At 34.2% G+C, this 11,950-nt stretch overlaps 1 protein-coding gene across 1 annotated transcript in view; it reads left to right on the top strand.

Moving 5' to 3' along the window:
* The first annotated feature begins 1,696 nt into the window (after positions 1-1,696).
* Positions 1,697-11,950, top strand: part of NOVA1 (neuro-oncological ventral antigen 1) — a 37,989-nt gene continuing 27,735 nt past the window's right edge. Inside the window, exon 1 of the mRNA XM_009867048.1 lies at positions 1,697-2,036. Within this exon, the coding sequence (XP_009865350.1) occupies positions 1,740-2,036 (297 nt within the window). The 5' untranslated portion in view covers positions 1,697-1,739. The remainder of the gene's footprint in view (positions 2,037-11,950) is intronic.

Here is an 11,950-nt window from a genome sequence, read left to right as displayed (position 1 = left end):
AAATTTTTAAGCAATTTTAATTGTCTTGTTTTGGTATTTCTAAATAACAGAAGTGGAAACTACAGCGCTCCCTTTTAAGTTTAAATTGGTTTTCCCAACTTCTGTTAGATACTGTTTTTCAAGTCAAAACTGATTTTGCAGAAACTATTTAAGTGGTTTGATATATGGAATACAGAAGGTGAATTGTTCTGATGCAGTGTTATACTTGTATCCTTAGGATTAATACTGTTGTGGAGGGGTTCTTTTTCTATTTATTTTCTTTGTCTAGTTAGATGTATCAAGCTGTAACCCAGTATGTAAGAAAAGCTTTTTTGCTCCACAGTAAGCCATACAAAATCATCTAAAACCTCCCTAGGCAGAAAAGAATGAAATATTTGTCCAGAATTCCACATCCATCTTTGACCATCCTGTATACGTTTTTAATTAGAAAATCAGAGAAATAAGGACTGGTGTGTTTTTGTAATACAGATAGAACAATTTCAGTTTGGAAGAGTTATGCAGCAATGTAGGCTTTGTATAAGTCTTTTTAGAGACTTATAACTAGCTGTAGCTCTATATATTATAACTAGAATTATAACTACTATTATAACTATGGTATTTATTTAATATCTGCATAGAATTGCAAATTCTGTGATGGAGTATACAAAAGATGGGATAAAACATGGTACATCAGACTTTCTCCAGGCTACGAGGAATGACAAGTCATTGTAAGAGTCAATTAAAGATGAGAGTAAGTAACAGAGATATAAAGGTGAAGAAGTGACAGCCAACAGGAGAGAAGCAATGTGCTTCAAACTGAAAAGTTAAGGGAAATGATACAGAGTAGAGTGGTCAGAACTGAAAACCAGGCAAAACTGCAAGGACAAGAAACAGCGGTTACGCTTTGCTGCAGAGTTTGGGAATGAGGATTATGTTCGAGGTCTGTTTTTCTTAAGCCTCTGTTCAGTCTTCATGAATGAGTATGGTGGGAAAGTGCCCCCTCCTCTGCTTCAATGCTCTCAAAAGCCTAGCGTTCTTAAAGATAGAAGAAATACGTATTTCACCTGTCAGACCTATCTGACAAGCCTATAGTATTTACTCACTAATTGAGAACATAGATGCTTAGAAGGCAGTCCCACAGAGCCTAGATATCCTGCATGGATGGTATTCAGCATAACTCTAAATAGATGTTCTTGAAATATCATTCTGTGGGGTTTTGACTACTCATTTCTAACTGCTAAATCACATTAAAGACAGCTTAAACTCTGTGTATTCAGTAAATAATTGCAATTTTGCAGGAGTGCTGAAAGGTATGAAGACTGTAAAGGAGGAAGTGGATGTTTACATATATGAGATCAGTTGGCCTTGAAAGGTCTTGCTGGAACAACTTGCAGCTGTTTTAAGAAATGATCTAATAATGTGTATGCTAAATGAATGTATTTGCAGTTCAGGTGCTCCTTGCAAAAGTTTATTCCAAATGCCTCTATAGTACTGACTATTATGTTCGACTTTGTGCTACCTAAAAGTTTTACAGTATTTCACAATAGCCTAGAACTAGGCCAAAAATAATTTAAAAGACATGTTCTGCTGTTACAATACTTTTTTTTTTACCATACTGTTACCATATTTGCAATTATTTCCAACAAAAGCTGATGGATTTGTTCTTCCCCCCCTCCCCCAATTTGTATTATCCAGATTGGCTTGGAAAGATCTTCAGATCATCAATATGTTATATTTTGGAAATCTCATCTTTCGTTTGTATGTTTATGGAGGTATTGCTAGTTGGTTCTACAAGGCTGTGTCTTGAGTTCAGTCTTCGTGTCATAGTTGAAGCCGTTTGTGGGATCCTGAAGAATCCACTTTATTCAGATCAACTTTTGGCATTTGCAGGTACTACGGAGCGGGTGTGTCTGATCCAGGGAACAGTTGAAGCACTAAATGCAGTTCATGGCTTCATTGCAGAGAAGATTCGAGAAATGCCTCAAAATGTGGCCAAGACAGAGCCTGTCAGCATTCTACAGCCTCAGACCACTGTTAATCCAGACCGCATCAAACAAGTGAGTTTTTGGTTGGGAATAGAGAGTCACAGCAGCTCCTTAGAAGTCCTAAAACATTAAGGCTGCAGGGGGTCAACATAACATGTTCTTTAAGAAAATGTTATTTTGCCCTTTAGTAATTTGCTGGTCCTCTTTTTCCTTGTACTGACATGTTCCATATTTCTCAGCAGTTCTTTTAGACAGTGTCTTTTACGTTTCAGTGCCACACTTTAATGTGTTTCTTTCATAAAATTTTCTTTATTGTATAGGGTGATAACACCCTTCTAGGTTTCAGTTAAATATTGCCAAATTTTAACCTTAAACAATGAACCACTTTGTATATCTTTAGCTTTACTAAAAATCATAGATTAAATGAATGTTCCCTACTTTTATGTATATAAAATAAAAACCAAAATGTTTTTTTTCAGAGCCTATATTAGATATTTTAAAATCTTAACTGTAAGGACTTCAAGATATAAAAATAATTTACTTGAAATGTTTTCTACAATTTCATTTTCTGTTATTTTTGGCATCTTTTTTGCCTGTTTTACACTGACGTCTTTCAAAGTCTGTGGGCGATGCAAAACACATTTGCAAGCTATTATTGGTGTAGTATTCTTTAATTCATTACATTTTCCAGAGCAAATTTAACTTTTTAAAAAGTTGCCCTCTAAGAAGAATGTGAAATAAGTCATATAAGATTTAAGATTATTTTCCATTGTGTTGAATACGAAAAAGATGAAGAAAGAAATGAGTGAACATTAGTAAAATTTTATCTTGTCTTTCTGTGCTATATAGGATAGATTTTAGTTTCTCAGCTGTCCTATATGGGAAAAGATTGTTTCGTCTACACTAGCAAGATTCAGTGTCCTGTAAAGTAACTTGGTAAATGTGTACAATTACTTTACTTTGTATGTGGTGACATACACAGAATGCTTTATGAAGAAGGATTTGAACAGGATGAATTGAAAACAATCAGACTAAAGGATGAAACTGTGCATAAGCCATTGTATGATTTATAATATTTACTACTATTTTTTTCTGTATATGCAATACTTTTACATTAAAAATACTTCAAATTATTTACATTTATATAATATATATATACACTAAAAAGGTCCGATTTTATAGGATTAGTTCCTCAATTATTAGACATGAAAATTGAGGTTGAGAGAAAAAGCTGAAAAGATCTGTGTTTTGAATGGCTTTTCTGCTCGTAAAGTGTTAGATTTTATGCCACTACTTCTTAATTCAGTGTGAAAGGAGTGTTCTCCATTACAATGAAAAATGTTTTTCCCCTTTGCAATGAAATTTTAGGTAAGTTAGGAAGATCTTGGAGAACAGAGCTGTTTAGTGACATGTATAAATACTTCTTGTGTCTGAAGTTGATATAGCTTGTCCAGAATATTTCTCTAGAAAACTTATTACTAAAGTTTGGGGTTTTTTCAAATTTATTTTGTTTTTAAATATAGTTTTGTTAGTTGGTTTGGTTTTTTTTTTTTTTTGTTTTTGGGTTTTTTTTAAACACAATTCCATGTTTGGAATGTTTAATTAAATTCTAGAGGGATGGATTAGTGAACAGAGCTGCTACTGCTGGAATTAAAACAAAGACTAAATACAAGGTGTAACTTTTTAGACTGTTTTGTGACTGGCTCTACATCTTAAAATTTTAATTTATTACCTGTATGCATACAGGTGCATAATAATACGACCATAAATATTTGGAGATATGCGTATGTTGAACAGTTTTAACCACAATGAATTGTTTAAGTTTTAATGAAACAACATCTATTCATGATTAATTCATACACTGTGAATATTGATTGAATAAATCTAAAACCCATTATTTTTATCAATAAGTGAAATCATTAGCTTAGTTCTTAGATAAAGTTTTCAGTGAAGTAATCTATCCTCCAGTGTCAGAATATACTGTATCTTAATGAAAGATAAAGTACTTCTGTTTAAGAAATTAAAAGGATAATATTTTATAAGAGGTGGTTGTGATCTAGAGCTCTGGTGTTTCTGGTTTTGTTTTTTCTTTAAGGATAGGCCACAATTGTATTAAAATGATCAGGATAATGTATAATACAAGTAATTTAACAAAAAGTAAATTTTTCCATGGTTCTTGCTGTTTTAGAATATTACCCAAGAACTTTGGCACCTAAGGTATTACGCTGCAGATTGGAGGAAACAAAATTAGCATTTGACATGAAGAGTTGATTTGTAATAATAAGTTTTACCTTCATTAGGAACTTTGAAGATATTTCTCTTCATATTCTAGCTATTTCTATCAAAAAGCACAGGTAGTTTTCTCCCTATGAATAGCAGTATCTGTAGCTGAAGCCTCTGAGTGCCACCTATGTCGATACAAGCATGCAGCTCTGATTTCTCTATTGTCATTTCTTTGTCCTGGGCTGCTTTACTGACGCTCGTGTTGGACGAGCAAGCTAAGAAAGGAAGTATCTTCTGGATACAGTTGCAATGAAGAAAGACCATGGGTAAAGCCTTTGCTGAATACTCGAGTTTCAGTACTATCTCCAGGAAAGGCATGGGTAGACACAGAGCCTGAGCCTGGCCTGGCTTTTTACTAGTGAAAGTCACTGTGAAAACATTCTGGTCTCTCCAACTTCAGCTTTTTCAGCTTTGCAGACAAGTCTATCTGGTTCCCTTTGAGCCGCCTTCACTGCATTTTTGCACATCTCCTACTTCTATGGACTTATCAGTAGATACCAGAAGTTCTCTCCTCCAAGCAGGTCTGATAGCTATTTAACTGACAAATGTTTGCATCTTTTATCTCTATGTAACATAGACTATCTCCTCACAGATGTCAGCCGTCTGCTGTCTCTAGGTATTGTTTGACAATAATCACTGCTCTTTTACTTCCTAGAAACGGCTACAAACATCTAACCTTCCTCTTCTCTCTTTGTTACTTGAAGCATCACACCAACTCTTTCAAACTATATCATAACCCAGGGGAACAGACTCCAGTTCTCATAAAGTGAACTGTTTCGGCTTTGTAATTAGTGTACAAAGCTTTAAATTTCACCTGTAGATTAAGAGCAGCCCTTACGAACAAAGGAGAGGGCTGTGTAATGTGATCTTACCACATCACCTTGAGAAGCTGTTCTTTGTATGCTAGTGGAATTTCTCTTCCAGGTTTCAACTGGCTTACAGGTGCCAGGTGTTGTAGCAGGCTGTTCAGGAAGCACGTGGAATCGGAGACGGCCATTGCGGAGCGCTGTGCGTTACATGGAAGGAAAAATGTGCGATCTTATGGCTAACTCTGCTTTAAACAAGAGCTTGCAGTGTTTGGCCTTCTGAGATCCCTTCCAACCTGAATCATTCTTTGATTCTATGAAATGTTTAGCTGTCGCAGCATGGTCGAAAGTTTTAAAATGTCTGCCTTGAAAATTTAGATTAAAACTGTGGCATATAGAACTGGAGCCAATTTCATCCCAGCTTTTTCAGTAGACAGTTAATCTCTCATGAGTTTTTAACTTCTGTTCATTAATAATGGTATTTCAGTCATCGTATTCAGAATCTGCAAAACTGAGTGTCTGAACTCTGGTTTGTAAATTCTTTTCTTTATAGTGAAAATAACTACTTTTACTTTAGAAATGCTGATCAACAAAAAAAATTGAAGCATTCATAATTTTAAAAAAGTTTTACTTTGAAGTGGTTAAATAGAATTTGGCTTTAAAAATGCAAGTCTAAAAATACTGGCTTAATATATTGGCTTTAAAATACAGGATACAAGTTCTTCAAACTATGATGTAGACATCATAGAGTTATAGAATGGTTTGAGTTGGATGGGACCTCAAAGATCATCTGGTTCCAACTATCCCTGCCATGGCCAGGGACACCTTCACTAGACCAGGTTGCTCAAAGCCCCATCCAGCCTGGCCTTGAACACTCCAGGCTGGGACATCCACAGCTTCTCGGAGCAATCTGTTCCAGCGTCTCACCACCCTCACAGGGAAGAATTTTTGACATGCACCTAATCTAAATCTACTCTCTTTCAGTCGGAACCCATCCTATCACTACATTTCCTCTAAAGAATTCCTCCTCTTCTTTCCTGTAGCCCCCTTCAGGTACTGGAAGGCTGCTATAAGGTCTCTCTGGAACCTCCTCTCCTCCAGGCTAAACAGCCCCAATTCTCTCAGCCTGTCCCTGTAGAGGAGGTGCTTCAGCCCTCTGATCGTCTTCATGGCTCTGCTCATAGACAGATCCATGTCTTTCTTACACCTGGAGCCCTGGTCTCTGAACACAGCGCTGCAGGTGAGGTCTCACCAGAGCAGAGTAGAGAGGGAGACTCACCTCCCTTGACCTGCTGACCAGGCTTCATGTTCATTTAGTTGTCCACCAATACCCCCAATTCCTTCCTTCCTTAAGAAACCTTCACTGGTTTCTGAAAACACCTCTTCCTTCTAATAAGTCTTTCTTTATATCATCCATTTAAGGCAAGAATCTGTCACCTAGATGAACCTTAATAACTTCTGAATATGATAAAATAACTCTACACTTTTCATTTAGAGTAAATAATAAGTGACTTTATAGATTGCTGTATCTCTTCATCTACTTTGATAAACCTTTCTCACCTTTGAACATAGCTGAAGAATTGCACGAGTTACTGTTCTGCAATGAATTACAGGTGTGTTTGCAAGTTGTGAGAAAAAGAAAACTAAAAAAAAAGCCATTGTTCCCTTGAGAGAAGGTTTTACAATTAGATAGCATTCCATGAAAATACATATTCTCTATCCTGACCCTCATGGACCCTTGACTTAATTCTGGTGCTAAATCACTGTTACAATTTTCTGTTTCATTTAACCAGTGTTGGATATAATCTCAATATGTATGTGAAACTGGTTTTTATGAACACAATTAGCTCTGTAGTTGATTATTAACTCTTCATTGTATGTGCTTCAGAAATGGAATGCAAAGAGAAGATTTTGTTAGGTGATGAACAGCAGCATTCAACATTGCAGAAATGTTAAGCAGCATTCTGATTCTTAAGAAAATTCTGAAGTTATCTTACCCCTTAGAGGGGCTTCCTAGTTTTTGTAGTATTTCTCTAAACCCCAAAGTAGCTCAGAATCAAGTGGTGACATTTTCCTTCCTTCTGGTACTTGGGAGTTTTTTTGACAGGAATTTTAGACTCATATATGTTCTGGTGCCTGGTTTTGGTTTCCTACTTGAGTTTTCTGGTCTTTCTGTAGGAAAACTGCTATCTTGTAGTAATTCTGTGTTGGTGTGGCAAGTTTTGAGGAAAGAGAAAGTTCAGATTCTTCTTTGTCCATTTTTTACTGTACTCTTCATCCTAAATCATTCCCTCCATCTGGAGTTGCTCTCATGATCCAAATGGCACCTGCTGGTTTGCTTTATACTCCTTATACCTTCTTGTCTCCAGGCGGAACACAAGATAATCTTTCTTTTACATCACCCTTCCACACTTTTTTCCTTTTCAAAGACAAGTTCCAAAGAGTTCATAAATGCCAAAGAACTACCTCTATAAACACCTGTAAGCATTTCATCTATATATGCTAGCTTTCTTAGTCCTTTTATATTGCCCTGTGCCCTGTATATTCTTCTACATGCAAGCAAACCCAAATGCAAAGCAGATGAAATGTCATCAGAATGTATTATTTTTTGCCCTTTACAGAAGTGAAAAGGTAGCAAGTAAAATTAGGTCACTGCAGTCATCAAAGTAGCCTTTTTACAATCTGAATTGTATATAAATTATTAATCCATGATTATTTCTTTCTTCTAAATTTTATTTTTCAATTATGTATTTATGCAGTCATCACTCAGATGAGAATCATTTGCCGAAGTTACAGATTAAAGGCGTTCACAGATGATGAAAAGACTCAGTGTGTTTAGCAAACCAAGTGGTCTGTTTAGAAAGGCTCATCCCTGATACTGTTGAAAGTCTAGTAAGTCAGTCTTTTATGTTGTTCAGCACAGTGAGGCCTTGCAGTGCTCTTCGTTTTTCATTTTAGCTGCAGAGGGTATCCAGTTGTTTAATATAATACAAAAAAAATACAACCCACCTTTTCTTAAAGTGCATTAAAATACTGGCTTAAGCAAGATAGTTTTGTCATCACATTAATTTTTGGTGATTTAAAACCACCAATATTAATATATGCAAGACTGAAACTCAGTATTAGCTTAGTATTGATAGTAATTTAGTGTGATTAATGTTATTACCAAGATTTCCTTTCTTTGGCAAGCCCTGTAGTGAGAAATTGGAAATTGGTAAGCTGTAAATGCAGTTTCATCTTCACATTTAAATGAAGTTCTTCACATGCTTTCATGACTCTAACTCTTGTTTTCCGAAGGTATTTAATTTTCTGCCTTTTTTTTCTACCCTTCTATATATAAATACAGTAACAGGTACTGAGAATTAAATTATCTCAATATAATATTTATTATCTAGGGTGTAAGTACTGAAATTTTTTTAGTGTTTATATATAAGGGTGTGACTTTTGTCATTTATACATAGGTCTGCATTAAGCGATTTGTTAAGTCATTGAAAGAGGGCTGAGACCTTTTGGAACCCTGTGCAGATGGAGTATAGGTATTCTATACTGCCATGATACAGCTGTATCTTCACTCTGTTATTCAAAAATAGGAAGCACAGAAGTGTGATGCTTTGACCATCTTTCCACACCCTTTAATATGTCGTGCAGCTTGAGAGCAGTCTCTCAGAGTAGAATCAATTCTTGTAAGCAATACAAGAAGTCTTTTTCTTGGATTTTCAAAATATACTGCAACTCAAATATGGCTCAAACAGAAGTTTATTTCTAAAATAAAGCTCTTCTGTAATTACTTAAAATCTGGTTTTTGTTGTTTAGAATTTTAAAGGAAGAAACAAATAATACTCTTCTAGCTGTAAATATTGTCTTGCATTCATTCTCTCTTAAGTAATAGGAAAGAAACTAGTGATTGAGAAAACAGAGGACCAGTTTCATCATGGCTTGGACTATACTGTTCAAGATAAAAAATCCACAAGCCTTCAAAGTGGTGTGTGGTAAAAATTCTGACTTGCTTTTTTCTATAACCTTGCAGCAGTCAAACAGCAATTCCAGGAAAGCTTCAATTATAGTAAACACATTTCAGTTGCAAAAATTGAAACTGTCATGTAAATTCATCTTATAATTTCTAATCACTTTATGCATCTCATTCCCAAAAGCCTAATAATCACTAAATTTAAGTGCTTACCTAATGCAAAACACTTGCCAAATTTTTAAAAAAACTATTCTATGCTGTGTAATAAATCAAAATTATTGAGCTCTGTCCAACTTTCTATAAGTAGTAATTTTGCACAGAAGTTCTTGCAAAGCACTTGAGAGTGTATCATTAAATTACTTATCAGCCAATGGAAATTCAAATGCCTGTGGTTTTTTAGGATTTTTTTTGAGAAATTAGTTTGTGTTGCTTTAATATTGAAGTAATAGATAGATTTGGCTCCATAAACTAATGTGTTTCCATAGTTATACAGAAGCATGAAAAGGGATGAATTTTTACAAAATGTTGTCAGTTCTTCTAGATATATATATGTGATGTATAGATGTATAAGGAAAAAAAATTAGTTATGTCAGTAAACAAAATAAGAGAGAGTAATCCTCAAGTACAAACAACCTGTTATACAAATTAAAAACCAATAAGAACATACAACGAAAAATGTTTATTGCTATTTTTGATATTTTGTCATTGGTATGTATATTTGGAAAAAATACATGTATGCCCATAATTGATTCTTGTTCATTAATACAATTGTTTTGCTTTAAAATGCTTTTATCTTTTTTCCATTGTATTTTAAACAAGGTTTTGCTAAAATGAAATAGCAAAATGCTTCTGCTTAATAGATGTTATAGTTCAAGAGCCACCTAAAATTATTATCATCACTCCTTTTTCATCACAGCCATACATTTCTCTGCTTTAGGAAGATTGATATGAATTGAAAACTCAGATGCTTCCAGTTTTTTAAATTAGTGATTAGGTCATTATTCAATGTTGAAATGTTCTACGTATTTTCTTACAAATCCACTACTTAGATTTAGTAACACCAGTGAAGAGCAAACTGTTTTTCCTTTTATTAATTAGCCTAGCATACCAAAATATTTTAGTCAAAATATATATTTAGAGTTTTTCTGGAGAATAGTAACAATTTTTAAATTATTTTTTTTTTTAGTTGAAGATCAGAGTTTAGCGTACCGCTGTGATAAAGAAAACACATTGGGATAAGTTATAGTTCTCTGTTCTGTTTGGTTTAGATTTGGGTTTGGTTTTTCCCATTAGTTTAAGCTTAAATGGTGAAAATCAGTTCAGTGCAATTTCAGACTTTGCTAATAGAGATACGACATCATCATCCCACTAAAATCAGAATTATAATTGTATAACTGAATAGGGATAGCCCTGTCTTGGAATCTGATCTTTTTTTTTTGCATAATTGTAGCCCCTAACGAATGAACCTTTGTTCCGTACAGAAGGATGTGGGAGAATCCTCTGTAATTGTCTTGATTTTCACAATGTAGAATGTCTGCTGACCAATAGCATTTTGTCGAGCTGCATATTTTTTATAATGCCCTATACATGGTAGTATTGTTTTACTATAAGCCTCTTTTTTTTTTAATGAGTCCCGGTTGATGCTTAAGCTGTATTATGTTTTATTTTTATTGTTTTATAGCATGAGTTACAAGTTGGAAACACAAAATAAGGATCTGTTTCATAAGATATTTTTTCCTGTTTTGGCTGCTTGTTTATGTACAAACTATGAAAAAAATGGATCTTCATATTGCTTAACTTGCAACTAAAATATTTGTGTGTGCATATGTACAAGCCCATATTTTGCTAATACGCAACTTTATGCATTCACAGTGTCCCAGCTTTCTCATATGCATTAAGAGTTTTAGTGCAAAAGTATGTATACCTATTTTATGAGGGACTGTCAATGATTGTAAGTAACAGAACTGCTGAAAGTGTGAAATTTTGCTTCATTTCTTTATAGTTTCGGTTAGTGGTTATATGGCCGTGTGATAAGTCACATTGTATAGCGTTTTAATATCTTATTTCTTAAAGAAAAAGTAGTGTCGTTTTGGATATTTTATACTATTTATATACTACAAAGATGTCAAAAAACATGCTTTGAATAAGTATTGTATGTTATGTTTTGAAAATTGGAATTTTACATTTTTCACTACATTTATAAAAAGAAGAGTTATTCTGTCAGGATCTAATACTTTAAGAAGAGAAATGTGTATATAAAAATTTTAAACAGAGCAGTGCTTTTTCGATATGTTCAAAAATTAATGTTAAGCATATGTATATTATTTAGAAAACATGATCAATAAATATGACTCTTAATTCTTTTTTGTGTTTATTTTGAACACAGGCCCGATGATAAGTTATTAACCTATGTTCAACTAAATGAACCTTTTTAACGTTAATCGTTAATGTATTGTAGCAATTTGTTGTGAAGGTATTAGTTGCATGTTCATCCATCACAAGATTGATGTTTACATTTTTTCACCTGCCTCTTGATTAAAAAAGTTCAATTAATATTTTAGCAGTTAGTATGTTGCTAAAAGCTCAGTAGCCTCAGTGTAATTGTGTGTTAAGCTATGGATCACAGTTTGCTGGCCATAGTCCGTGCTACAGAATGGTGCATTATGAGGTGCCAAAGTAAATGTCTCTTAACTTCTTCCAGACGTTGGCCCTGTTTGTTTGTAGACTGAAAACTGTTTCTAGCGTGCTCATTGAACTTGCTGGAATTTTTCATTTACTGTAGTCTTCATTTTCCCCAAGAGGAGGAGAGAGGAAAGAAACTATTCCTCAAGTGGTCAGCATATTTTTGAGTATTTATGTGAGTTCACCATCTTGATTTCAAGTCATTAATTTGTTTTTACATGCATAAGCATGCATATTTACATGCATTA

This window comes from Apaloderma vittatum, unplaced genomic scaffold, assembly GCF_000703405.1.
Source record: "Apaloderma vittatum isolate BGI_N311 unplaced genomic scaffold, ASM70340v1 scaffold6293, whole genome shotgun sequence".
NCBI classification, from domain to species: domain Eukaryota; kingdom Metazoa; phylum Chordata; class Aves; order Trogoniformes; family Trogonidae; genus Apaloderma; species Apaloderma vittatum.
The sequence above is the reverse complement of the archived record's forward strand: the minus strand, read 5'-3'. Positions and strand labels throughout refer to the sequence as shown.